Genomic DNA, 25646 nt, shown 5'->3' with positions numbered 1-25646 from the left:
CAGTTCTGATTATGTTGTGCCCTTGATTTGTGTCTCAAATTGGCATTTTTAAAAATGGGCCTTTATTTACCTGGATATAATAGTGCCTGCCACCACCATCAGACAGACCTGGTGCTCTAATGCCAAGTTACACACAAGGCAGTTACTGGCATGTCTTCGTTGGTACTATGAAATTTGGCCGAGAAGACAGACTCTCAGAGTAAGAAGTCCGTATTGGTGGTAAGAAACTCAGGAGTACTTTTGCCTCAAAGTACTAGCTATTTAGCATATAGCTCTCCAGCGAGGCCTGTCTGTGTGAATCCGGGTGAGATGCCGGGCCCTGCTCTGCTAAATGCCATTGTGCATAGGATACCATTTTGGGAAGCTGCCTAATGCATAAGCTTTTTAATGCTGTAAATTATAGTAGCTAAAATTAAATGCCACTTAACTTTTTCAGAGATGAATTAATGGACAGCCTGGTCAAAATTCAAAGCTTTTTGATGTATAAAACTTTATAAATGGAACTATTCCATCAATAGGCAAAGTGTAATGAAAACCTGTCTAGATGGATAGTATGTAATTTCTGCACAGGTCTTGTTTAGTAATACATCACTGTATACTGGTCAGGAATCTTGCTCCAATAAAGGAACGTAAAGATTTTTTTTGACTGGGGTCATTCTCCTTGTTTTGTAGAGACATGTTACTTGCTTTTGGATTGAGATCATAAGGAAGCTTTTCTGTGTGGTTTGTGTTCATAGTGACTGGGGGGGGAACTGCTCTTCAAATTGTACAGTATAGCAGAGGTCATGTCTGTATGAAAGGGTAGGTATAAAGGTCATGGAAAAGAAACTTCTTTGGAATGTAGTCAGTTCCTGAAGGGATTGAATATTTTCAATTAAACATTGAAGTCTCAATGTTTAAAGGACTCTTGGCCAGCAAAATACCCCTAGTAGCTTGAATTATTACTCATTAAGTAGGCCTGTAATTTTTGTTACTCAAAAGTTAACAGCTTACTAAAACTGACTTCCTACGGGCTGGTGAGATAAGAGCGCTGTCAGGTTATAATACGTCACCATGAGTTTAACCCAATCTTAAAATGTTCCTTTTGAGAAGGTGATTTTTAAAAAAATAGCCCTTAAAGATAACTTCCAACTATTGAGATCACCTTTGAGATTGCCACGTGCCTGCAAATCCTGTGAAGGAGAGCTGGGCTGTGAGGCTGGCAAGTGGCAGTGTGAGTGTCCTGGAAAGTGCTAGAGTAGCAAGTGCACTTTGCCTAATTGCTGGCCCTTAGGCAAGTGTGTATTGGAAAGTGCCAGATGAATGGCTTAAAACTCCTTCGGTACAGGACATTTCAAAAGGAGGGCAAGTGGCGGCTGTTGAGGTACTTTCTCAGGGAAGAGGGCATCTGCCAAAGCTGTGCTGAACTCCACTTATGAGGGAGTAAACTACATGAACTGGGGCACAGAGGATAATGTATGGATAATGTATCTATCTGGTAATGTATCCTTAGGTTTCATTTGAAACCTGAAGGAGTATGTTCTTTTAGACCATCCCTGCAGTTGAGGTGGTTTCTCCAAGGATGTTCTGATTTCTAAAAGACTTAAAACTGTTCCTGACCTCTGTGACAGGCCCTGCAGGTTGACGCAGCTCTGGCTCTAGGATGTAGAGTTTTAAATGTCCACAGAATCCTGCCTTTCTCCTTGGGTTGTGATTGGTTTTACATCTGGCCTGTTTCACTTGTGTTAGCTGGCTGGCTGCCAAAAGGTATGGATTTTTGACTTGATGGATTTGGGGGCCTTTTGGGCTTCAGAGGATTCCTAGTCAGTTGTGTTTCTGAGCTAATTTGGTCATTTTTATCACTACTGCTCTATAACAACTGGTTTCAGGGTTTCACTTGGTCCCTAAAACATAGGTTTAGTTTTTCTGCCATTTTGGTTAGGTTTTGCTATGAAGTCTTTCTGGCCATTTCAAGAATGGAATTCTGTTGCAAAGGATGAAAACTTCCAGAGTTTCTGAAGATCAAGACAAGTTCTTTAGGAGATGGATGAATAGCCATTCCAGTTGTTTAAAGAGGACATCTTAGCCTTTGGAAAACTAGTGCGTCCCTTCCCCCCGACCCCCCCAACCCCGGCAGTGACCATTCCCTTTTGAACATGAGGCTGTGTTCATGAAGACTTAGAAGTTTCAGGTCCAAGGCAAAGGACTGCAGTTTTGTGATTAGAACAAGAATAGTGGGGGGGTTGTGCCAACTTGATTAGTTGGTGACATTACATGCTCCTCCTACCCAAGGGAGGCAAATCTAAACATAGATGGATTGATGTTTGCAATACTGGGAAGGAAAAAGTAAAGAAAGTAAAACTTTTTTAATGTACCCTGCCAGAAAGTTTTAAGTTTCTTTTGGGTTGATGTTTATATAGGTTTTTTTTTTTTTTTTTTTTTTTTGATGTTTGTATAGTTTTAGTAGCCAATTAGCAGGAGAGTTGTTTGTGCACCATTCAGTATTTCCTGGATGTTGAATGTGAAGTGAACTTCAATTTTCTTTCTTTTCTTTTTTTTTTTTTAAAGATTTTATTTATTTATTTGCAAGAGAGAATGAGAGACAGAGAGCACGAGAAGGAGGAGGGTCAGAGGGAGAAGCAGACTCCCCGCCGAGCAGGGAGCCCGATGCGGGACTCGGTCCAGGGACTCCAGGATCATGACCTGAGCCGAAGGCAGTCGCTTAACCGACTGAGCCACCCAGGCGCCCGAACTTCAATTTTAAGAATTACAATTTCATGAAGTATCAGACAAGTTGAAGCTATTTGGTCAGACTCCTCCATCAGCCTAGGATTTGGTTTCCTTGTGGGTTTGCCCAGCCTGGGGTTTATGGATTCTGCTACTTTTGACCTCCTTTCCTTTACTGACCAGTGAGGCAGTGAAACACCGTAAAGTTGGAAAATCATTTTGAGTTCTTCCACATAATTCAGCTTTCTTGGCTGTAGGAGTAGATAAATGATCCTCAAGATGGGAGATACCTGCTTTGCTCGCTTGTTTGTGCTTTCCCTCAATCTTATGACCTGCAGTCAGAAACTGATAGTCCTTTTGCTTAATTATGCTTAGTTAACATTCAGCTCAGCGCATCTTGATGATAACCCACTTAAAAGAGCCTACTATGTGCTGTTGTCTAAGCCCTCAGCAACTCTGCGCCCATGTGTAAAAGTGTCTCGACTTGCCTTTGATTATGAACTGTAGGCATGCCCCCCACTGAACCAAGTTGCCTTCACATATGTTGGTGTCATTTGGTTGATTTCCCATTGCAGGACAACCCAGGATTGTCCATGGCTTGTCAGCATCACCTTCTCCACTCTGTTGGGGAGGTGGTCAGAGCAAAGTGGAAGTGACATTTCCTTCAGTAAAAGCACTGGAGGGTGCCTATTCCAAGTCAGCAAATCAGCCACCTTCAATATTTGACCCCTACTCCCAGCCCCTTGGACCAGGCTCCTTCCAGTGAAGTCCTGGCACAGAGTGCTGGTTAGCACAGGATCCTAGAATTCCTACCCAGGCAAGCCACTGCCAGGTCAGTCAGTGCCCACCGATTGGCTTTCCTGAAGTTGTGGCTGTTTCCTAAGATGTAAACGTGTCTTCTGTTTGGATGGGTTCTTTAGGGCAAGGGAAGAATAGTGGCTCTGGCTAACCCAGAAAGCTCCACTCTGAGTGGTGGGGGCCTGAGAGATAACTTGGTTTTATTTGTTTTTTAAGATTTTATTTATTTATTTGAGGGCGCAAGCAGGGGGAGAGGGAGAAGCCGACTCCCCGCTGAACAGGGAGCCCAGCGTGGGGCCCAATCCCAGGACCTTGGGATCATGACCTGAGCCACCCAGGTGCCCGGAGATGTTTGGTTTATTCATCTGTCCTTTGTAATTTGGCATGATTTGGGCGAGGCTTTACTTTTTTGAGACGTATACCTTCTTAGAGTAGTGACTCCAGACAGGGCCAAGACAGGTTTGGGATTAGCCCATTTGACACCAAGGATCTAAGACTACGAGAAACGTCGGGGCGGGAACCAGGTGGTGGGGCTCGGGGGAAGGCGCTGAGCCGGGCTGGAGCGGGCCGGCCGCACCGGCAGTGTCCCGCGGCCGGCAGGCGGCGCTATCGCCACCCTGCCACCCCTCAGGGCAGCTAGAGAACCCCGGCCCAGGAAATGTCCCCTCCTGCCCTTCTGTCCCGGGGCCGGCTTCAGCGTCACACCGAGCCGGAACTGCGGCCTCAGGAAAGGGGCGCTGGGCCCAAAGCCCGCGGAACGTGGGAGCCGGGGATGCGCGGGGGCCTCGGGTGGAGGAGTAGGGTCCCGGGCGCTGACCTCTCGCAGCCGAGAGGCGGCGCTGATCCCAGTCCCGCGAGGGCCAGCCGACCTCGGGAGGGGGCGCCCGATCCCGCGGCTGCGGCCCGGCTTCCCGGGAAGTTTCAAGTTTGAAAGTCCTGGCGGTGGGGCCGAGGCTTCCGGAACCGCAGTGGTCGAGAGGAGGGGCCGAGCGGCCGGAGCGGCGCCATGGAGGAGGGGGCGCCGCGGCAGGTGAACGGCGCCCAGAGAGGCAGGGCTGCGGGCGCGGGCCGAGGGGGTCGGGAAGTCTCATTCACGCCGCGGGCGCCCCGAGCTCCGGCCGCGTCCCCTAGACCCGACCCCCAGCCCCTCCCGGGTCCCTTCTCAGCCCCGGCCCCGGGCTTCGCTACACCTCGCAGGGCAGACCTGAGCATGGGGGTGAGTCGTTCATGTGCCCTGAAAACGTCCCCAAATCACCCCCAAGTGACTCAGAGCCTCTAGTCAGGCCAGCGCAGGAGCACGTCCGAATCCGCAGTCAGGGCCACCAGGATGGGTCCCAAAGTTTCCCCAAATCGGTTCTTCCCTGTGGGACTGTAAGACCGGTAGGAGTCTGCCTGGAAAGCAAAGGGGGGCCGTGGGCACATTGGGACTAGTCCTGGGGGGAGAGGAATGTGTGTGTGTGTGTGTGTGTGTGTGCAGGAAGAAGAGGGACTTGGAGGGGGCCAATCTCTGTGCACTTGTGTGGGGGGGTCCTTCCCAGATCACAAAGGCATGTGGGGATTGGACACAATCCAGTTGGACACAATTGGACAGAATTGGGGGGGCCTGGCCCAGCACCTGGGCGGGAACCTTCGGGTACACAGAGGGTTCTAGTCCAAATGGCGAGGGCGGCGGGGTTCCTGCCAGCCCTGGCAATAGGTGCTGGTGGACACAGCAGCCAAAGCTGTGTGTTTGTTAGTGGGGAGGGAGGGGTGGAGGTCTGCCCAGAGCAAATGGGGTGGGGTCCCAGCTGTAGAGCAGAAAGGCGGACATGTGTGTACTTGGCAGAATTCCAACCCAGAGCAGACGGGACCATGGGGTATGCCCAAGGGCAAAGTGTCCTCCGCAGGACTCCTCGAGTGCCCCCACCCAACGTCTCAGGCAACCTTAAGTGCTGCCTCTGCCCCCTCCCACCCCCTTCCTCCGGAGGTCCCTCCGCCTGTTCCAGGAGTGGCTTGTACACATTTTCCGATTTCCTGTGAACCTCCGCCCAGCAGCGGCAGCTGGGTGAGTCAGGACCCCGGTGGCCGGGCCCCCCGCTCCATGGGATCTTTGTTTGCTCAGGCCTTTGGCTCTGGCCCTCTGGCCTAGGGCCCTCAAAGGATTTCCTGAGTCCCGCCCCTGCCCTCTGACAGCCAGGCCAGCAGCCCAGCGCAGGCCTGGGGTGGGGGCGTCCCTGAGGCTGGGGTGGCACCCCTAACACTGGGCTCAGGAGATGGAGAGCCGAGAGGTAAGGTGGAGGCCCCAGAGGAGTCCATGGGGAGTGGGGGGCATCATGGGTTACCCTGGGCTGAGGTCAGCTTTGGCACTGGTTGGTTTGAAATGTTGGCTTCTGAGAAGGAGCTTTTCCTCTTCCTTGCTCCCACCTGGGGTGAAGTATGAGAAAACCTCTACTTCCTCCCAGTAGCTGAGCTCGGAATGGCTCCCAGAGACCTCCTCAGCCCCTCTCTGAGCCTCTGCTCTGCTACCTGAGGGAGCATCCCTGGCCCCAACTCAGGCCTCTGGCTGCCCTCTCTGTGTGACCTTGGGTGGCTCCCTAGCCTCCTTTCTGGCCCCAAATCTCAGCTGGAGTCGCAGCCTTGGAGAGGGCAGCCCGATGGGTTGGCGAGGAGAGGGTGGCATCCCCTTCTCGGTGTTGTGACCATGGGCAAGTTACTTAACCTCTCTGTGTCTCAGCTTCCCCATCTGTAAAATGGGGATAATAACTATACTTACCTCATGGGATTGTTGTGAGGATTGATAAATTAATGTATGCAAAGCTCAGAACAGACCCTGACACCATGTACTTTTGTCCCTTGAACAACCCAGGGGTCTGGGGCACTGACTCCCCTCCAGGCAGTTGAAAATCCACGTATAACTTTTGACTCCCCCAGAACTTAACTACTAATAGCCTACTGGCGACCAGAAGCCTTACCGATAACATCGACAGTTGACTAACACCTATTCTGTACGTTATGTGTATCCTATACTGTGTCCTTACAATAAAGGAAGCTAGAAAAAAAGGAAACGTTATTAAGAAAATCGTAAGGAGGGACGCCTGGGTGGCTCAGTTGGTTAAGCATCTGCCTTCGGCTCAGGTCATGATTCCAGGGTCCTGGGATCGAGTCCCACATCCGACTCCCTGCTCAGCAGGGAGCCTGCTTCTCCCTCTCCCTCTGCCTGCCGCTCCCCCTGCTTGTGTTCTCTATCTCTCTGTGTGTCAAATAAATAAATAAAATCTTAAAAAAAAAAAAAGAAAATCGTAAGGAAGAGAAAATACATTTACAGCCCTGTACTGTGTTTACTGAAAACAATTTGCTTATAAGTGGACCTGCGCAGTTCAAACCTGTGTTGTTCAAGAGTCGACTGTAAACATTGCCAATTTTTCCCTCTCCCTCCTCCCTAGTGGCAGAGGATAGGAACATGGGTGGAATGCATAGCTTCGGGGTTTGCATCTGGCCTGGGGATACTAGCTGGAAGGTCAGGCCTCCCGAGCCCTGGGGGTCCATCCTGGCTGCTGGGCACACCTCCTTCTCCCTCCGTCTGGGGGGACCCGAGGCCGCTGGTGGCTGGGATGGCGGGGGGCATTACTGCTCTGCTATTCCACAGCCTGGGGCCCGGCAGCGGCCCCCGGAGGATGAGAAAGAGGTGATCCGCCGGGCCATCCAGAAGGAGCTGAAAATCAAGGAGGGTGTAGAGAACCTGCGGAGGGTAGCCACAGATCGCCGCCACCTGGGCCACGTGCAGCAACTCCTGCGCTCCTCCAACCGCCGCCTGGAGCAGCTACACGGAGAGCTGAGGGCGCTGCATGCACGCATCCTGCTGCCCGGCCCTGGGCCCGGCCTGGCCGGTGAGTGAGGGGTCGGACCCCTGGGGACAGGAGGTGCCGGGCCCACCCAGCTCCTCGACCTCGGCTCTGAGCCCTCTCAGAGCCCCTTCAGGTGTACCCCTGCCCAGGAGGGGAGGAGAGAGCAAGGCCATAGGGCAGGGGGCTCTTGGCTCTGGGTCAGGGCTTCATGGGCCCCACCCTGTGCACAGAATCTGTGGCCGCGGGCCCCCAGCCACCTGCAGCGCAGCCCAGGGCTCGGCACCTGGAGGCTCTCCAGAGGCAGCTGCAGGTGGAGCTGAAGGTGAAGCAGGGGGCAGAGAATATGACACACACGTATGCCAATGGCACACCCAAGGTAAGGCTCCTGGGGTCTGAGCGGGGAGATGTGGCTCTCAGATTGTTAGGGGACGTGCTGCCCCAGCCCCTGTTCTGAGAGGGAATGCAACCGGGCCAGTGACCCTATAAGGGAGACCCATTCTTAACCATTAGTCTGATGGGGGAGGCACAGCCCCCAAATCTCAGCTTGGTGGGCAAGGCATGGCTTGAACCCCTAATCTAACAGAGAGGGCAAAACTCGGTCTAATGGGGAAACCCCAGGCCATGTTCCCAGTCTAGTAAGGAAGGTCCACCCGCGGCCCCAACTCCCAGCATGATGTGGGGAGCTCGGCCCTGATGGGTTGGGAGAAGCTTGACCCCAGCTCCTGTCTCATCTGATGGAGGAGGCTCTGCCCCAGACCGAGGCTAACCAAGGAGGCTTGGCTTCAGCCTTGGTCTGACCAGGGAGGCTCAGGGCTGGCCCTGGTTCGGTGGGGGCATATGTCATGCCCCCATAGGAGAGGAAGCTTCTGGCAGCTGCCCAGCAGATGCTGCGGGACAGCCAGCTGAAGGTGGCCCTGCTGCGGATGAAGATCAGCAGCCTGGAAGCCAGTGGGTCCCCGGAACCAGGTGAGGCTTGGGGAAGCGGGGCCGGGCCGGGCAGGGCAGGGCATGGGCCTGAGGGCTGACCCCTCCTCCCAGGTCCCGAGCTGCTGGCAGAGGAGCTAAGACATCGGCTCCGCATCGAGGCTGCCGTGGCCGAGGGTGCCAAGAACGTGGTAAAGCTGCTGGGTGGCCGGCGAACGCAAGACCGGAAGGCGCTGGCCGAGGTCAGACCAGGGTGCCCTCCCGTTGCTGCTCCTCTCTGAGCGTCTGCTTGTCCCCACGCCAGCCTCTGCACTGTGGCCGGGCCGTGCGGGGCCTCACTGCGGGCAGGTGGCCCGAGCCACTGGCCCTGGCCGCCGTGCTTCATGGACCCGTGCCCCCTGCCCGTTTCTGCTCCACAGGCTCAGGCCCAGCTGCAGGAGTCCTCCCAGAAACTGGACCTCCTGCGCCTGGCCTTAGAGCAGCTGCTGGAGGGTCTGCCTGCCGCGCATCCTCTGCGCGGCCGAGTGGCCCGGGAGCTGCGGACCGCCGGGTCTGGGGACCCCCAGCCTTCAGGGGTGCTTGTGAAGCCCACCGCCATGACAGGTAGCCAGGAGTCCCTCCCACGTCCGGGCTCCCCTTTTCTCCCAGCGAGCACCCTGAAACAGAGGGGGAGAACTCTGGAGAAGAGTTTCAACCCTGGTCCAGCAGCCCCCTAGCTGTGTGAGCTGGGGCAACAGACTTCTGCTCTCTGGACCCTTAGTTTATGCTTCTGTCAAATGGGGATGGTGACAGCACCTACTTCCGTGGGGTTGCTGTGGAATTCAGTGAGTTGTCGCGTGTGAAGCGCTAGGCACAGTGCCAGCACGGTCCGCACACAAGCAGCGAAGCTGTTATTTAAACGAGTAACCATGACGATGGTTAAAGCGTCCGTGTTAGGGGAGCTCACAGCCCTGGAGGCCGTGGTACCCAGTCCTGGGCAGTTTGGACTACTGGAAAGTCCTTTCTTACCCCTGAGCTGGATTTGTCTGAATTGTAGCTGGATTATCATCATCAAATAATCTAAGCGTGCTGACTTTGGAAACCCTGAACTTCCTACCCGGGACACAGGGCCAGCCAGAGAGCCCAGCCCCTTCCCCGGTCAGAGCTCGTTCAGGGTTAGACAGGCCACATCCTACTGTGAGCAGAGCTGAGAAGGGGAAGGACAGGGGCTGCATGCGCTCCCTCACCTGGTGTTGGGGAATCCTGAAGGAGGTGGTGTCTACACTTAGCCTTGAAGGCCTTCTGGGAGTTGGCCAAGTAGACAAGTTGGGGAAGGCAGGGCAGGGCATGGCTTATTAAAAGGCCTAGAAGTCGGCTGGCTACTTGGGGCCACTTTATATCCTGTCTCCTGGCTAAACACCCCAACTAATGTGGGCAGGGTCTGGGTTCGGCCATCTTTGGGAGACCTGAGTGTGGCAGTGGGAGAATGGTACCTGACGCTGTCACGTTCCCCGCAGGGACGCTGGAGGTCCACCTCCTGGGCTGTGAGCAGCTGCTGACGGCCGTGCCTGGACGGTCCCCAGCGGCGGCCCTGGCCGGGAGCCCCTCCCAGGGCTGGCTCCGGAGCCGGGCCAAGCCGCAGCGCGGTGGAGGGGATCTGGCCAGTGAGTAGTAGGGGGCCGCAGGGAGCTGGGGGCAGCAGAGGACCCCCACCCCTCGCCTGCCCTAACTCCCTGTCTGGCCCTGCAGCTGAGGTGCTGGCTGTGCTGAAGGTGGACAATCGTGTCGTGGGCCAGACTGGCTGGGGGCCGGTGGCCAAGCAGTCCTGGGACCAGACCTTTATTGTCCCCCTGGAGCGGGTGAGCCCCGGGGCGGGCAGGTGTGCCCTCAGGCCGCGGGGCGGAGGGCCGGCCAAGTGGGGGCACGTGCCATGCCCCGCTCCTCAGCCTGGCCTCCCCGACATAGGCCCGGGAGCTGGAGATCGGGGTGCGCTGGAGGGACTGGCGGCAGCTGTGTGGCCTGGCCTTCCTGCGGCTGGAGGACTTCCTGGACAATGCCTGTCACCAGCTCTCCCTCAGTCTGGTGCCCCAGGGACTGCTCTTTGCCCAGGTGCCCCCTACCCTGCCCTGCCCTGCCCTGGACGGGCCCCGGCTCCATCCGAGCTAGAAGGCCCTTCAAGACTAGGTGACCCATCTGCACATTGGAGTGGAGATTGGGGCCCGCAGGGAGGAGGTCTCCAGGATCTAAGGATCCCCAGCCCCTGTCTGAGGACTGCATGGGAGTCTAGAGGCCCACGTCTTGGTCCTGACTGCCTAGCCCCACGTGCGACCCTGGACAAGTGCCTCTCTTCTCTGGGCCTCAGTTTCCCCACTGGTACCAAGGCAGACATTGAATCCCTCTCTCTGGGCCCCTCTGGCTCTTGCATCATTGCACTGGAGGCTCAGGCTGGGATCCTGGAGAGCAACGAGGTGCCCTGGTGGTAGGTGGGGTGGGAGAGGACCGGTCTCCAGCCCTGCCCTCTGCCCCCGCAGGTGACCTTCTGTGACCCTGTCTTTGAGAGGAGGCCCCGGCTGCAGAGGCAGAAACGCATTTTCTCTAAACGCAGAGGTGTGGACGGGGAGAGGGCTGTGCAGTTAGGGGGCAGGGAAGGGGCCGTTGGGGGCCTTGGGACTGAGCCCCCCTTTTGTCCCAGGTCAGGACTTCCTGAGGGCTTCGCAGATGAACCTCAGCATGGCGGCCTGGGGACGCTTAGTCATGAGCCTGCTGCCCCCCTGCAGCTCCCCAAGCACGATCAGCCCCCCGAAAGCGTGCCCCCAGAGCCCGGCCACACCCCGGGGAGCTACTGACCCTGCCTCGCCCAGGTGAGGAGCCACCCCACCTCGGCTGCCCCCTTCCTCTGCCTCTCTCCGGGTGCAATTGGTGTCGCTCACCCTGTGACCCTCTGTCTGTCGCTGGCATTGCTGTGTGTCCGTCCCCATGGCTCTTCCATCAGCCTGTGCCCTGCCACGTGTCTGCTTTCTCCACGTAGTAATTTCCCACCCAAGAAGAGCCCCCTGGGAGAAGAGACGAGGCCCCCGCCCAAGCCCCCACGCCTCTACCTGCCCCGGGAGCCGACCCCCGAGGAGATCCCGGTGAGGGGGTGCTGTGGCCCCGGGGGCTGCTGGGCTAGGGGTGGCGGGGCTGGAGGGAAAGAGGGCAGGAAGCCCGGCTCTGCTCTGAGCCCCTCTGCCCTCGCAGCGCACCAAACGCCCCCACATGGAGCCCAGGACGCGACTCGGGCCGCCTCCTCCCACCTCAGCTACCAGGTACCGCCGTCAGGCTCACTTTTATGCTTGAGACATTTACCTACTCCTTTGGGTGTTCGCGTGTCCATTCAGACATCATCTGATGCTCCTTGCGCTCAGGTTCTTACTCACTAAACCCACATTAGTGAGCTCCAGCTGCATTCTAGACTCTGGGAGACCTCTGTCCCAGGAACCCCCACCCCCGCCCCCAGGCTTTCCAGCCTCATTGGTGGGGACGGGACAGCCCAGGACAGGGTGTGGACGGTTTGGAGCAGGCATTCATGGAGGCCCAGCTCTTGTCTCAGGGGGCTTCCCGTGCCTTCTCTCTTGCAGGAACCCCCCCCGGCTTCAGGACTTCCGCTGCTTGGCCGTGCTGGGCCGGGGACACTTCGGAAAGGTAGTGGGCTGAGGAGGGTACCATGGGAGTGGGTGAGCAGGCCCCTGAGCTGGGAGGAGGCTGTGACCCATGGGGCCATGGGTGGGGGGAGCGAAGGATGCCTCGTGCTGTCCACCTGGAGCCCGAGCTCTTTCTGGTCCCCAGGTCCTCCTGGTCCAGTTCAAGGGGACGGGGAAATACTACGCCATCAAAGCACTCAAGAAGCAGGAGGTGCTGAGCCGGGATGAGATGGAGAGGTGTGTAGTCAGGCCCGTGGGTACCCGGCGCTGGAGGGAACCCCGGATGGCGGGCCTGGGCTGGGGGCACCGGAAGGCAGCTGAGTGCTCCTGGGGCTTTGAAGAGGTGACCCTCTGGGGCCAGCCAGTCCTGGGTTCTCTCTCTAGCACCTGCAGCGGTTAATTGGGTGGCCTTGGGCGGGTCCCTTCTTCTCTGTGCCTGAGACGTAGAAACCATCATTCTACCGCCTGGCACTTTGAAGACCCAGAGGGCCAGGGCTGTTGTGTGGGTGGCAGGGCTCAGCTAACAGGGGTCTTCCTTCCCTCCAAACGCCCCCTCTCCCCCCTCCCCCATCGCAGCCTGTATTGCGAGAAACGCATCCTGGAGGCCGTGGGCCGCACGGGGCACCCCTTCCTGCTCTCCCTCCTTGCCTGCTTCCAGACCTCCAGCCACGCCTGCTTCGTGACCGAGTTTGCACCCGGTGGCGACCTCATGATGCAGATCCACGAGGACGTCTTCCCTGAGCCCCAGGCCCGGTGGGTGCCCACCCTTCTTGTCTGCCTCTTCCAGCAAGCCTTCCCCGGTCCCCTCTGCCCACTCCCTTCACCCTGCTTCCCCCAGGGTGCCCAGCAGCAGAACGGTGTGGAGTCAGGGAAGCCTTGGTTCAAATCCTGGTTGTCAGCTCTCTTCAGCTCTCTCAGCACTGTGACCTTGGGCCTCGGTTTACGGAGCTGTGAATGGGGCGAATGAGAACTATTTCACAGGCTTGTTGGGTAGATGAACCCAATGTTTATAAATTGTGGAGTATGGGAACCTGTGACTAGTGAGTGACTAGCAGCTGGAGTTATTTCTTTTTTCTTTTTTTCTTAAAGATTTTATTTATTTGTCAGAGAGAGAGAAAGAGAGAGAGAGAGAGGGCACAAGCAGGGGGGAGCGGCAGGCAGAGGGAAAAGCAGGCTCCCCGATGAGCAAGGAGCCTGGATGCGGGACTCGATCCCAGGACCCTGGGATCCTGACCTGAGCCGAAGGCAGACGCTTAACTGACTGAGCCACCCAGGCGCCCCTGGAGTTATTTCTTGCCCAGCAGAGTGCAGGCCCTGGAGTCTGGGTCTGCCACTAGCTGTGTGACCCCAGGTGCATCCCTGACCTGGAGTCTTAGATCCTCCTTTGAAAAACAGATGTGATGAGTATCAGCTGCGGGTGGCTGGGAGGATGTGGGAGAGTAAGCCGTGAGGACACGTGGCCTCATTCCTGGCACAATCTCAGAGCCCAAGAAGGGTAGGCTGTCAGCGGGCAGCAGCCTTGGGGCCACTGTCTGGAGAAGCATCCGCTCTCCCCTGCCCTCCCCGTGGCGGGAGGCTCCCCTCAGGCTCTCATCCAACCTGACTCTGGCTGGGCCACCCAGGGCTGCCGGGGCCAGGGCCATCCTGGTGTCCCCCCGCCCTGCCCCCCACAGTCTTGGGCCTGAACTTCCCCCCATGCCACCCACAGGTTCTACCTGGCCTGTGTGGTCCTCGGGTTGCAGTTCTTACATGAGAAAAAGATCATTTACAGGTAACTTGCCCCGGAGGTGCTGGGGGGTGGGTAGTGGGGTGGTGAAGGAGCATCCACTGCCCTCCTCCTGCGATGCTCCAGGGCCCCCTTGATCTGCCCCCCCGCACCCTCAGGGACCTGAAGTTGGATAACCTTCTGCTGGATGCCCAGGGTTTCCTGAAGATTGCAGACTTTGGGCTGTGTAAGGAAGGTGGGTGCCTCCTGCCCAGGATCCCCTGTCCTCCAGCCTTGCTCGCCCAGCCCAGGCCAGCAGGGTCCGGGCGCCCCCCCCACCCCAGCCCTCATTCCAGGGACCAGCTGGACACACTGGTTTTTCCTTCCCAGCCCTAGAGGCTCTTAAAGAGCCCCAGCTTGCCCTCAGCCAGAGGGAGAGGCCGTACTCAAGGTGGGAGAGGGCACTGGGTTCTTTTTCTTCATGACCTTGGCATGTGAGCTTGGCTGAGGCTCCGCTTCCTCCTGTCTGATGCATAAAAACGCTCCCACCTCCAAGGGTATGGGGCAGGGCTTGGCACGGGGTTCGGTACCCGAGGTCATGAGGGTTGGCTGTTGACTCTCACACCCACTGAGGTTATGTGGATGAGACACATCGGGCCGGCACCAGTGTGGATGCTGGTTTGCAGGGATCGGCTTTGGGGACCGGACGAGCACCTTCTGCGGCACCCCAGAGTTCCTGGCCCCGGAAGTGCTAACCCAGGAGGCCTACACACGGGCTGTGGACTGGTGGGGGTTGGGTGTGTTGCTCTATGAGATGCTGGTGGGCGAGGTGAGCACTGGACCTGGGCTGCCGGGGCCTCTAAGTTGGGGTGGGGCGGGGGTGGCTCAGGCGCCCTGCTGAGCCTCCTTTCCCCCTAGTGCCCATTCCCCGGGGACACAGAGGAGGAGGTATTTGACTGCATCGTCAACGCGGATGCCCCCTATCCCCGCTTTCTGTCGGTGCAAGGTCTCGAGCTCATTCAGAAGGTAATCAGCGCAGGGGCTGGCAGGGCCGGGCTGGACAGCGGCCGTGGCTCACCACCCACTCTCGGGGGCCCTGTGGCCCAGCTCACTTGGGGGACCTGGGCAGGTGGGCAGTGCCTGGGGCCGAGTGCCCTCCATGAGCCCCCCGTCCTCTTGCCCAGCTCCTGCAGAAGTGCCCCGAGGAGCGCCTGGGGGCGGGTGAGCAGGATGCGGAGGAGATCAAGACCCAGCCTTTCTTCAGCGTGAGTGGTGCTGGGTGCCTGGCACAGTGGGAGGCGTCGGGCCGCGTGGGCCGCTGTTCGTCGTCTCAGGCAGCTCTGTCCTCGCCCCCAGACCACCGACTGGCAGGCCCTGCTTGCCCGCACCGTCCAGCCCCCCTTCCTGCCCACGCTCTGTGGCCCTACGGACCTGCGCTACTTCGAGGGCGAGTTCACGGGGCTGCCGCCGGCCCTGACCCCGCCCGACCCGCGCTGCCCCCTGACCGCCCGCCAGCAGGCCGCCTTCCGAGACTTCGACTTTGTGTCAGAAGGATTCCTGGGGCCCTGAGGGCCTCTCTGGCACGTCCGCCCTGTCTGCCCAGCTGCGTGCCCTGCCCTGGAGGCCTGGGCCTCGCCGGGTTGTTCGGGGGTCTTGGGCCTTGAAGTGGCAGCGGCGGGGCTGCTGTGGGGGGCTCCCCACCCCCTGGGAGACCTGGACCAGAAAGGGCGGCACGGCAAGGAGCAGTTTGGTTTGGTTTTTTAATACTTGACTTGCTTTATGGATTATTAAACTTATAAAACTGTGCCCTCTGGAGGCATCCTGGCGTCGGAGGCGGGGTGGAGGTCTCCAAAGCCCAGGTCGCTGGTGCCCGAGCCCCTGCACAGGTCCTCTGCCTCCCCTTCTTCCTTTGGAGGGCAGAACTGCCCACTGAGGCAGGGGTCCTGTCATTCAGCTCTGCTCTGAGGCCTGGGAGGAATGGGCAGGAGCGAAGAACCTCAGGCCCTCTGAGGGCCGACCCCAGCGGGGCGCATCCTCTCTGGTTTTCAGGCACAAGATGGCGGCCTTGCCTCCAGCGACCCTAAACAGCCTGGCTCCTGCCCTCCTCCTCCTCGTCCTCTCCCTCGGCCCAGAGGGTCTCCCAGGAGGGCCATCCGCAGAAGAAGTGGGTCAGGTTGCGGGTCAGGCCGCGGTCGAAGGGGTTGCTGGGGCGCTGGCGGAGGTAGGCAATGCGGTGCGAGGAGATGAACTCCCAGGTGGTGGTGTTGCTGGCCACCAGGTAGAGGTGTGAGGCGAGGAGCAGGCTGGTCGCCAAAGAGAAGAGGGAGAGCAGCAGGAAGGTGGCAAAGAGCAGCCCGCTGGACCGCAGCCATAGCCCCCAAGGCTGGGAGAAATGGAGGCCAGACCTGCAGGGCAGCACAGAGATGGGGAGCTAGGCGGGGGGACGGCAGGGGTGCCCCAGGGAGCCCTCGGGGGGGCAGGCCATTTGGGAGAGGGTCCGAGGCCGCCAAGAGGGAGTCCTGGCGCTCTCCGCCTTGCAGGCGCATGCTGCGGCCCCCCCCGGGCCCCCGGTGGCAGTGGCACCCACCATGCCAGGTACAGGCCCCACAGAAGCACCACCAGCTGCAGCGCCAGGTAGGCCACGAAGAGCGGGTGGTTGCGCTCCCCCACGCAGTTCTCCATCCAGGGGCAGTGGTGGTCGAAGCGACGCACGCAGCGGCGACAGTCACGGCAGTGCCGGGCCCGCAGGGGCTGCTGTGGGCATGGAGGGGGAGGGCTCAAGGCCGGCTCCCCTGAGGGGAGTGACGAGGTCAGGAGGCTGGGCCTCAATCTGGGAGGCCTTCCTGGAGGGGGAGGCCACGGCACGGGGGCAGGAGGTCAGGGAGTCTCCACCTTGCCCCCCTGGCCCGCGCCCGCGCCCTCCCGTGGAGGTCCCTGGTCACCCACCAGCACCAGGCAGTGTCTGCAGTGCCGAAGGGGGATGGCTTGAGGAACCATGGCCGTCTGCTCCTCCTGGACCTCTTCCTGAAAGTGGGAGATGGGGTATAAGATAGGGTCCCCTGGGGAGGCAGATGGTACAGGGGGGCATTTCCCTTGGGGGCTAGCTTAGCTCTGGGTCTGCACGGTTGGGGGCCCATCCCCTGTGTCTTGGAGGGGGAGGGTATGGCAGAATGCTCTGGTCCGAGTGAAGCGAAGCTGTGTGACCTCTGTCCGTTGTCTCTCCTCGCTGGGCCTTGGCGACTTCCTCATTGTAGGAGGGGGTTCAAGAGCCACTCAGGATTCACTGAGGTACCCCCCGCAAAGCGCTCCGCCCAGATCCTGGCATGAGACTGTTACAGGGGCCTTGTGTGTCCTGTTGGTGGGAGCAAGGGGCCCCCTGGTTACCTGGGGCTGGGGCTGGACATTCACATAGCCCGGGTCCATGAGCGACACGGCCAGGTAGAGCAGCAGGGAGGCCAGCACGAGGAGCAGGAAGGTAAGGGGCAGGAGCAGCTCCCCCTGCTCTTCCCACTGCCGCAGCGCTGGAGAGGCCAGAGAAGGAGAGTGAGGCTGGGGCTGGAGGCGAACAGGAGAACATCCCCCCTCTGTGTAGGGGGATGTAGCTGAAGGTGGCGAGTCTGTCCCTGGCTGAGCAAAGGCCTGGAGATGGGGTTTAATGAGTGGTCAAGTCTGCAGGTGTGGCCACTGCAGAGGGTACAGGAGGGAGAAGTTTGGGCCCAGCAAAAAAAAAAAAAAAAAAAAAGTTCATCTGCATTTTATCTGGAGGGCAAAGGGTGATAGGGAACCATGTAAGCTTACAGGGTCAGATCTGTTTCTGAAAACCCTCCTGCTGGAGAAAAGACGGAAGGGGGAGGAGGAGGAAGCCTGGAGGCAGAGAGCCTATCTGGGAGGGAGAGGAGGGTAGCTAGACAAGGGCACAGGCAGGCAGGAAGAGTGGAGACAAAGGGATGGATAGATAAGGAGGAAGGGGGTGAAGGGGCCAGACTTGACTAGATGGGTGGGAGAGGGAGGAGGAGTCCCTGCCTTCGGCTCCATGATGGGGAGACCAGCCAGGTCTGATATGCCCATGAGATAGAGACAGAGGAGGGGCTGGCCAGGGACTGTCCAACTCATGGGGGTGAATGAGGATTTGGGGGGGGAGTAGGGGCGAGGAGTGAGGGGCATGGGACAGTTAGATAACAAAGTGTGGACAGCTCTGGGGCCCTGCGGTTGTGAAAAGGAGCAGAGAAGGGAAGGTGGGTTGGGGGTTCCTTTTTGATGGGGAGACTGAGCAGGTTTTTAGGCTTAAGAATGAAGACCGTGGAGGAGGCTTGAGAAGGTCTTGAGAGGAAAGTGACAACACCTCCAGTCCAGGGGTTGAGGCTGGAGCAAGGATGGGGGGAGTGGGGCTACCCTCGTTGGCAGGGAGGGAGGGTGAGAACTTGGGTTGGAGGCAGCCTGGCAGGTAAAGAGGGGGAAGGATGTTAGTGGAGTCGGGGCAGTGGGGTGGATGAGGACCTCAGGGCAAGAAGTGAGGATGGGGAAATGCGGGACAGGCCACTCCCCTCGGTGTTTTCTTGCTCCAGAGGGTGGGGAGCCTGGACTTGGGCAGCTAGTGGCTACGGAAATGGGCGGGGTGCCAGTCCTTGATCTACTTGATCCTCGTAATCTTACGGAGGGACGGTTGGGAGTCAATTCCTGGGAAGGACCGGGTGGGTCCCGGGATCAGGGGAGATGGGGGCTCAGGTCGCTCGTCGGATCTGGTGGGCACCGGATGGGTCCTGGGATGCACAGGGCATCTGGCAGGGATCAGGAAGATGCTGCGATTTATTAGGGATCAACTGGGTATTAGGCAGAAGGCAGGTGGCTCTTGGAATGATAGATGGGGAAGAGGCTCAGGAGCTGGCGGAAATGGGGTGAATCCCAGGATTTCTGGGGCTTCAGCAGGAGACCCAATGAGACCCAAACGTCTGGGGAACCACGCGGGATTGGGTGGGTCCGGGGTCGCGCGGGGTCCGGCTCACCGGTATCATGCAGGAAGAGCACCAGCGTGATCCCCCAGGTCAGCACAGTGTGCCCGGTCCGCACCAGGACCCCAGGGCTGAGGAGCGCCCACGGCGCCATCTCCTCCGCCTGGGGCCCCACCCGGAAGAAGTGCCTGGAGAGGCGGGCCCTTTAAGGGAGAGAGGGGCAGCGGCCACGCGCGGATTGGTGGATCTGGGGGTGGGCGGGGCCTGATTGGGTCGGGGAAGCTGCCTATTGGATGACAGCTGCGGCTGAGTGTGGCCCTCGAGCCAACAGGTGCCTGAAGAGGTTGGGGGCGGGGCCGGCGCGCGCGCAGCTGGTAACTCCCCCAACCCCAGCCCCCACCAGCCAGGTAACTTTCGGGGAAAGCCGAGGAGCAGGCGCGAGTCTTGACCCCGCCCCCTCGGGCGCCCACCCCGCCCTCCCCAACCCCACGGCCTTGCGCATGCGTACAGTTCCCTGGGCGCTTCCATGTTCGAGGTGTTTGGTGTGACTCCAGCTTGTGTTGTGCCGGTTTCAAAGGTGTGATGCCTGAGGTCTCTAGAGGGTAAGGATTCGGCCTCGGTTGCTCCGTGGTGACACCCTTACTGCCTTGCTATTCATTTTTAGATATTGCAAACAGGATGAGAGCAAAGTGGTCGTCCGTGGTGCAGATCCTGGGTAGGAGGGGCCCAAGTGGGGTCAGAGTCAGAAGTACCAGCACTGCCCCTTCCTACCAGTGTGAGCTTGGGCAAGTTCCTGAACCACTCTGAGCTCTGTTTTCTGTCTCTGTAGTGAAGACTGATGATAGCATCCCCCCCGCCCAGGTGGTCGGGAGGATTCAATAATGCAAGTACAGCCAGTGTCTAGCACGCGACTGTCGTCTCCCCCGCTATAAACCAACACCTCACCCTGCCGGAAGGACTTGTCCAGCCCGAGGCTTCGGGCTATCTAAGAGTAAGACGGAATCTCATCATCATTCACTGTTCACACTCCTTCAACTGTGTCCCCAGGGTATTCCCCATTCAGTCCTGCCTTTCCACCCACACTTCCCACGGATACCAACATCCACCTTCTTTCTCCGACAGATCCGCCCTTCCGGCCCCTCCAGATGCCCCTTCTGGCATCTGTTTTGTCAGCTCAGCATCCCCTTTTCTGTTGGGGAACTGACGCTTTCCCATCCCATGTGGTTCTGGAGGAACTGTGTCCCTCACTCCACAGGATGGCAGGAGGCAAGATGTGGGCATGTGACTCTAGAGGGCCAAACCTGGTTCCCTATCTCAATGCCCCCAGTAATTGGTCCTAGGTGGTGGACATGTGACTCAGCAGAGCCAATCAGAATCATTCTAGAAGAGTAGTATAAATGCGGAGAGAGAAAGGGACGTTCTTTCCCAACTCAAGCATAAGGAATAGGATGTAAGGGTAACTGGCAGCTGTCTTTACACTATGTGGAGGGAGACTGTAGCAGGAGAGAATGAAGCCAACTCACAGAGTCATAGAGATAAGCAGCACTGAAAGAGGGAGTGAGAGAGTCTTAGCAATGTTGTCTGGGCCCCTGGATCCAGCTATTCCTGAAGCTGATATTAACCTCTAGGTTCCCTTAATGAATTCCCTCCCACCTTTGACTAGCCTGGGTAAGTATTTGAGTTGAGTGACTGTCACTTGCAACTCAGTCTTGGTTACTGCAATGGGTGACTTAGTGTGCTGAATGGAAACACTTAAATCATCCTGAAGCTTCCATGAGTCAGGCCCTGTGCTGGTGTGAAAGATAGACAAAGTCAGACACTAGTTAAAGTAGTAAGGACAGATTTTCATCAGTAACATGCTATTGCAGTGTAAATTGAATGCAACTCTGCTTTGTACAGAGGTGACTGGGTGTTTTAACGGGAGCAGGAGGGAGTGGAGAGAGGGAATGGCAGTGGCTTGAACAGACTCAGGGAAGTGAAAAATTACAAAGGGCTGTTCAGTGTAAATGCTGAGTAGGCCAGCTGTGTGTGCTAGCTGGTAACAGTTGAAGTTAGGTGCCTGACCTCCCCGGGGGGACTGCTAGATGGAGGCCGGATCCTTCCTGAGCATTGCTCTTTGAAGGAATGGCTCTCAGGTCTCCGGAATTGTAGAAGACACAAATACATTTGAAAGGGACAGAGGAAGAGTCCCAACTGTAAGCCCTTTTTAGTAAATGCTCGAAGACAGGGTGGTGGTGGTGGGGGGGGGCTCTGGTCAGGTGGTGGCTAAAATAAACAGTAAATCCTTTTGGCATCCTGAGCCCTCTCAGGCAGGCCCTTTGAGGGGGACTGGGGTCATCCTAGGGCTGCAACCTTGAGCTGTTAGAAACCACCTTAGTGGTTAAGTGTTTTTTTTTAAGATTTTGTTTATTTGACAGAGAGAGACACAGCGAGAGAGGGAACACAAGCAGGGGGAGTGGGAGAGGGAGAAGCAGGCTTCCCGCCGAGCAGGGAGCCCAATGTGGGGCTCGATCCCAGGACCCTGGGACCCTGAGCCCAAGGCAGACGCTTAACAACTGAGCCACCCAGGCGCCCCAGTGGTTGTTTTAAGGCAGGGGAGGGAGATGGACAAAATCACTTGTGGTGAGAGCCCGTAGTAGGGCTCTGATAGGCCCAGGTTGAGGCCTAGTTGAGAAGAGGGCCCAGGGGAGCCTGACTAGAGTTTGGTCAAGGAGCGAGTCTTTGTCTCTGGGCATTGGGCACACACCCGCCTGGCATTTGTCGGGGAATGATCCCCTTTGATCGGCCACCAGCACCTAGACTGTTCTTTGGGGAACAGCTCTCCTCGATTGGTCGCAGCCTTACTAGTACCTCAGGAGCACCGAGGGCACGGTCGGCGGTTACGCCAGGACACAGCCGGACGCTCAGCTGCTTCTCTGTGGCCGCCTGCTCATGCCCTTGTTCCTTTGCTCTGCTGCAGCTAAGGGGGCAGCTTCCTGGCTCTCCCTGGAAGGCCCCTCTAGCAGGGCCCTCTGTCTGCGGTGCCCTTTCCATGCTCTTTCCGTGGCTCCCCCATGGCCAAGCCTGCCAGCCCTGTCTTTTTTTTTTTTTTTTTTTTAGAGGAGGGGAGAGGCAGAGGGAGAGGGAGAGAGAGAATCTCAAGGACAGTACCCACCAAATGGGGAGCCCAACACGGGGTTCGATCCCATGACCCTGAGATCATGACCTGAGCTGAAATTAAGAGTCGGATGCTTCGAGGTGCCTGGGTGGGTCAGTTGTTGGGCATCTGCCTTCGGCTCAGGCCATGGTCCCAGGGTCCTGGGATCGAGCCCTGCATCGGGCTCCCTGCTCTGCGGGAAGCCTGCTTCTCCCTCTCCTTCTCCCCCTGCTTGTGTTCCCTCTCTCGCTGTGTCTCTCTTCAAATAAATAAATAAAATCTTAAAAAAAAAAGAGTCGGACGCTTAACCGACTGAGCCACCTAGGCGCCCCCCAGCTGCCTTGTCTTTTGCTGGATTCAGCTCACACGTCTCCTCTCGTGAGAAGCCTCCCTGCCTGCTTGGGGACACCGTGTTGTCTCTTACCTCCACGCTGAGGGTGCTCTGCCCTCGCTGAAGTGCGGGTCCCCCTCCACTCCTACCAGCCCACGGCAGGCACCCTCTCTGTGCTCCCTGCCCACTGGGTCCTAATCTCACATGGAATGTCGTCTCTACCATCAGACTGGACCGCTCCAGGCAGGGTGTACCCCAATGTCTGGGCATGGGGGTATGGGGAGAATGAGAGGAGGCAGGTACTTCAGCCCAATCTGCCACCTGTCCCCAGGTTGCAGTTGACTGGCCCTCCAGGCTGGGCACACGAATCGACCCGGGCACACCCTCATTCAAGGCCCAGTGCCCGAAGTGACTCCAGCCGCTCTCCTGACCCCATCCCTTCTGCAAAAAAAGACACTCTGCTCTTTCCACTTTGCACAAAAATGTATTTCTGTGACATCCCAAAGTACAGACATTTACCCAGGCCCCAGGTGGTAAAGCAGCGCGATGTGAGCTCTGCCCAGGGTCTGGCTCAGGCCGTGTGAGCATGGAGGGGTGGGGCAGCCGTGGCCTGTCTGCCAAGCTTGGGAAGCGCAGGGCAGCCGCCCCCTTCCCAGGGCTGGCAGGGACAGACTTCAGAGGGAGAAGGCCTGGTGCCTCTCCCCTGGGCTGCTCATCCAGCCTATTCTGCCTCCAGGCAGAAATACTAGCAGAATCCACACACGGGCCCAGGGGAGAAGGAAGGAAGAAAGGTCATCCCCTTGGGGATGCCTGCAGAGTCGGCCCTGCTCCCCCAGCGCTCTATTCTGGGGGGGGGGTCTCCTCGCCGCCGCCTGTCTCCAGAGAAGCAATTCGGAGTTACATCAAGGGAGGGCCACAAGATATTTCAGGATACATTTGCAGCTCACACTTCTCTGAAACACAGCACAGAGGTTCCCAAGGTAAAGCCTGGGGGCAGGGAGGAGGGGCTCAGAACGGCCAACGGGGCCACCGTAGGCTGTGCCCAGTGCTGGTCTGGAGGCAGCTACCTGTTGCTGCGGGTCCGGCTGGAGCGGGGACCTCCTGCTGCACCGAGAGACGTGTGGGGTCCTCCGGGCAGCGGGGCGGGGGGGCAGGGGCAAAAGAGGCCGGCTCAGTTCTGCTGGTGGGGTGCCTGGGCACCATGGGTGCTGCGGGCAGGGGAAGGGCTGGGGAGTGAGGAGCAAGCCCCTGGCCCCAGCGGTGCTGGCTCCCAGGGCTGGGGCGAGTGCTGAATATGTTTGGCAGAAGGGGCAGTGGAATCTGCCTGAGTTCTGACCAGCCCTGGGCTGGGGCCTTCAGTAGCCTGGGACCTGGTGGGAGACCAGGAGGCAGCCTCCATAGCAGCGTGGCCTCAGGCAGGCCTGGCCAGAGAACTGGCGGGGCTACTGGGAGCCCCGCCCCTGAGGATCCCCGGGGGCTGGGGCGGCCTGGGCCTGGGCACTCACTTCCTTGCCCCAGATGGCCCACGGCTGGGAGCACCAAGGCATTCGGGAGGCCCAGTGGGGCTAGTTTTCATCCCAAACCCCATCAGCCACACCCAGGAGCCCGGAGGGGGGTTCTCAGGCTTTGGCGGGTGGGTTGGGGTGCAGGACTGGGCTGTTAGAAGCCCGCTGCCTCTCCTAATGGGAAGCGAGGCCAGGGTCTGAGGTCACTGGGAAAGGCCCGGACTCTCAAAACGTTAGAGGCATTGAGTCTGAAGGGGGTAGGAGTGAGTGGCAGCAATGAAGGCTTGGAGATGGGGCTTGAGAGTGGCCAAGGAAGCTGCGGGGACTCAAGGAGTGTTCTTTCGTTTTTGTACAGAAATCATACACACAAAACTTCACACTTCCTAACCAAAAAAAATAATATATATATATATATATATATATAATATATATATATCTCACTAATGTTAAGGAAAAGCATCGGTTGTGCAACAGTCCCCGTGTCCCTTCATCCAGCGGGAGGCTCCCGGGTGGGGGTCCGCCCGCTGGGCTGCTTGAGAGCTTCCTCCAGGCCTTGTGGTCCAGAGCAGTGGCGGCCGTGGGGGCGGAGGCCTCTATCTGGACGTGTCCATGTTCTCCTCTTTAAAGTTACTGCAGTGCTCAATCACCTTGCTGGAGACCACGGGAGAGAGAGGATCAGAGGGCGGCCTTGGGTCGGGTGGGCCTGGCTCCTCCCGGCACATGAGGCCGCTGGATTTGCTAGCAAATGTCAGCAGTGATGCTGATGCTGACGGAGGAGGTGTGTTTAGGGGTGCTGGCGGGGTGGCTGGCACATGCCGAGTGCCCAGGACATGGCACCTGTGGCCACCGATACGAAAGGCCCCCTGTGCCCTCCTCCTTCCTCCCCGGGCCCCCCTTCCCTACCTCTCAGCCCCAGGGCCTCTCTGGTTAGGGGCTCCCCTGAATTGGCTCAGGCCTGACCTTCACAACCCTCCCTGCTCCTTTCTTGAGTACCGCTGCCTTCTTCACTTTCCCCCTGCCTACCTGGGCAGCCTACTAGCGGTCCCCAGACGGCCTGCGTGTCAGATTCGCCCAGAGATCCCGGGCCCGAGGCGGTCCAGGTGGGGCCAGGGCAGCCGTGCCAGTATGAGGGCCCCTGACACCCTCCAGCGGCCAGGCCCGGTGCAGCGGTCTCGGGAACCCCCACCACTGGTGCTCAGAGCCCCGGTCTTACGCCCCCCTCCAGACTGACGCTTGAGAACCGCTGCCCCACTGCAGTCAGGTGTCACCTGGGACCTTGGATGGCCTTTGGGTTGGTCGGGGGCAGGGGGCAGTGTTCACTGCAGCCTCCGTGTGCTAAAGAGGTGCCTACTGCCTCTTAGGAAGTAAGGGGTGCCCAGAGTGGGACAGGAGTGGGATGGGTGGAGTGACTTCTGAGCTCCCTCTTGGTGCCACTCACACCTGCTTCAGGCAGGCCGGCTGGCTCGGATACACATCTCAGGTCTTACAGAGATGTGCAAAGGGACTGGGGTAGATGTTCAAAGGGACTGGCAGCTCTGCCCTGTGCACGGCTTCACACCTCCACATGTGCACACCCATTTGCACTTGCCCGCCAGTTCTCTAGAATGTACTTTGCCACGTGGTGTCCTCTTTCATTGGAAGGTCTTTGGCCAAAAATGACGAATTCTGGCCTGACTCGGTAAGGGCCAGGGAGGAGAGGATGGAATTCATTGGAGTGAGAGAAAATGAAGCTTACAGAGGAGGGCAATGATGCTCTGTGCAGAGCTGGATGATCTAGTTTCCCGCCACACTGTGGCCGAAATGACACTCAGGGAGGGCCCCGCTGCAGAGCAGTACGCTGTCTGCCTCCACACTCCACTCCAACTTGCCCCCGCGAATCTCAGGGGGCCCCCCATGGTGTCCCCCGCTCCCCCACACCGAGGCTGCAAGCAGAAACACTGCCCATCTCTTACCGGGCCATTTCCTTCGTCTCCTGTCGAGCGGTCGCCATCTTGATCATGTCCCTCAGCAGGGGCAGCCCCCCTTCTTTGATCAGCAGGGGGCAGTACTTGTCCGCTGCGGGGAGGGGCAGACAGCAGGTGACCAGGTCGGTCTTCCAGCAGCCGGTGG

General features: G+C 58.4%; 3 protein-coding genes across 8 annotated transcripts in view; 1 reads left to right on the top strand and 2 right to left on the bottom strand.

The window, feature by feature from the left end:
• The first annotated feature begins 3801 nt into the window (after positions 1-3801).
• Positions 3802-15465, top strand: PKN3 (protein kinase N3). Of its 2 annotated transcripts, none has more exons than XM_035015686.1 (22): positions 3802-4534; positions 7130-7370; positions 7559-7704; positions 8183-8294; positions 8367-8494; positions 8672-8855; positions 9749-9895; positions 9981-10090; positions 10197-10340; positions 10763-10838; positions 10924-11092; positions 11260-11362; positions 11469-11536; positions 11849-11912; positions 12057-12148; positions 12488-12664; positions 13620-13682; positions 13796-13872; positions 14303-14445; positions 14535-14642; positions 14801-14837; positions 14973-15465. In XM_035015686.1, exons 1-22 carry the CDS (start codon positions 4511-4513, stop codon positions 15278-15280), a joined length of 2721 nt encoding a protein of 906 aa, XP_034871577.1. In that variant the 5' UTR covers positions 3802-4510; the 3' UTR covers positions 15281-15465. The 2 variants fall into 2 exon arrangements, with proteins under 2 accessions (XP_034871577.1, XP_034871576.1); XM_035015685.1 differs by having other exon boundaries at positions 3804-4534; positions 14801-14881.
• On the bottom strand, positions 15363-18747 carry ZDHHC12 (zinc finger DHHC-type palmitoyltransferase 12). Of its 4 annotated transcripts, none has more exons than XM_035015689.1 (5): positions 18620-18747; positions 17001-17137; positions 16563-16640; positions 16204-16370; positions 15363-16021 (listed from the first exon to the last, which is right to left on the bottom strand). In XM_035015689.1, exons 1-5 carry the CDS (start codon positions 18717-18719, stop codon positions 15697-15699), a joined length of 807 nt encoding a protein of 268 aa, XP_034871580.1. In that variant the 5' UTR covers positions 18720-18747; the 3' UTR covers positions 15363-15696. The 4 variants fall into 4 exon arrangements, with proteins under 4 accessions (XP_034871580.1, XP_034871581.1, XP_034871578.1 ...); XM_035015690.1 differs by having other exon boundaries at positions 16204-16367; positions 18620-18738; XM_035015687.1 differs by having other exon boundaries at positions 15363-16370.
• Positions 18748-22496: 3749 nt separating this feature from the next.
• ZER1 (zyg-11 related cell cycle regulator) overlaps positions 22497-25646 on the bottom strand; it is a 30393-nt gene continuing 27243 nt past the window's right edge. For both annotated transcript variants that reach the window (XM_035015683.1, XM_035015684.1), the window contains exons 15-16: positions 25490-25592; positions 22497-24188 (exon numbers count right to left, since the gene is read on the bottom strand). In XM_035015683.1, the coding sequence (XP_034871574.1) occupies positions 24131-24188; positions 25490-25592 (161 nt within the window). In that variant the 3' untranslated portion in view covers positions 22497-24130. The remainder of the gene's footprint in view (positions 24189-25489; positions 25593-25646) is intronic.

Source organism: Mirounga leonina, unplaced genomic scaffold (assembly GCF_011800145.1).
Source record: "Mirounga leonina isolate KUSES-001 unplaced genomic scaffold, KU_Mleo_1.0 Mir_170, whole genome shotgun sequence".
Classification (NCBI taxonomy): domain Eukaryota; kingdom Metazoa; phylum Chordata; class Mammalia; order Carnivora; family Phocidae; genus Mirounga; species Mirounga leonina.
This window is presented reverse-complemented; position numbering and strand designations above follow the sequence as displayed.

Coding starts and splice junctions, on each gene's coding strand:
- PKN3 (XM_035015686.1), top strand. CDS start 4,511: ATGGAGGAGGGGGCGCCGCGGCAG. Junction 11,913..12,056: donor GCCGGGGACACTTCGGAAAG/GTAGTGGGCTGA, acceptor TCTGGTCCCCAG/GTCCTCCTGGTCCAGTTCAA. Junction 13,683..13,795: donor GAGAAAAAGATCATTTACAG/GTAACTTGCCCC, acceptor CCGCACCCTCAG/GGACCTGAAGTTGGATAACC.
- ZDHHC12 (XM_035015687.1), bottom strand. CDS start 18,719: ATGGCGCCGTGGGCGCTCCTCAGCCCTGGGGTCCTGGTGCGGACCGGG. Junction 17,138..18,619: donor GCTCTTCCTGCATGATACCG/GTGAGCCGGACC, acceptor TGGCCTCTCCAG/CGCTGCGGCAGTGGGAAGAG. Junction 16,371..16,562: donor GCAGACACTGCCTGGTGCTG/GTGGGTGACCAG, acceptor CCATGCCCACAG/CAGCCCCTGCGGGCCCGGCA.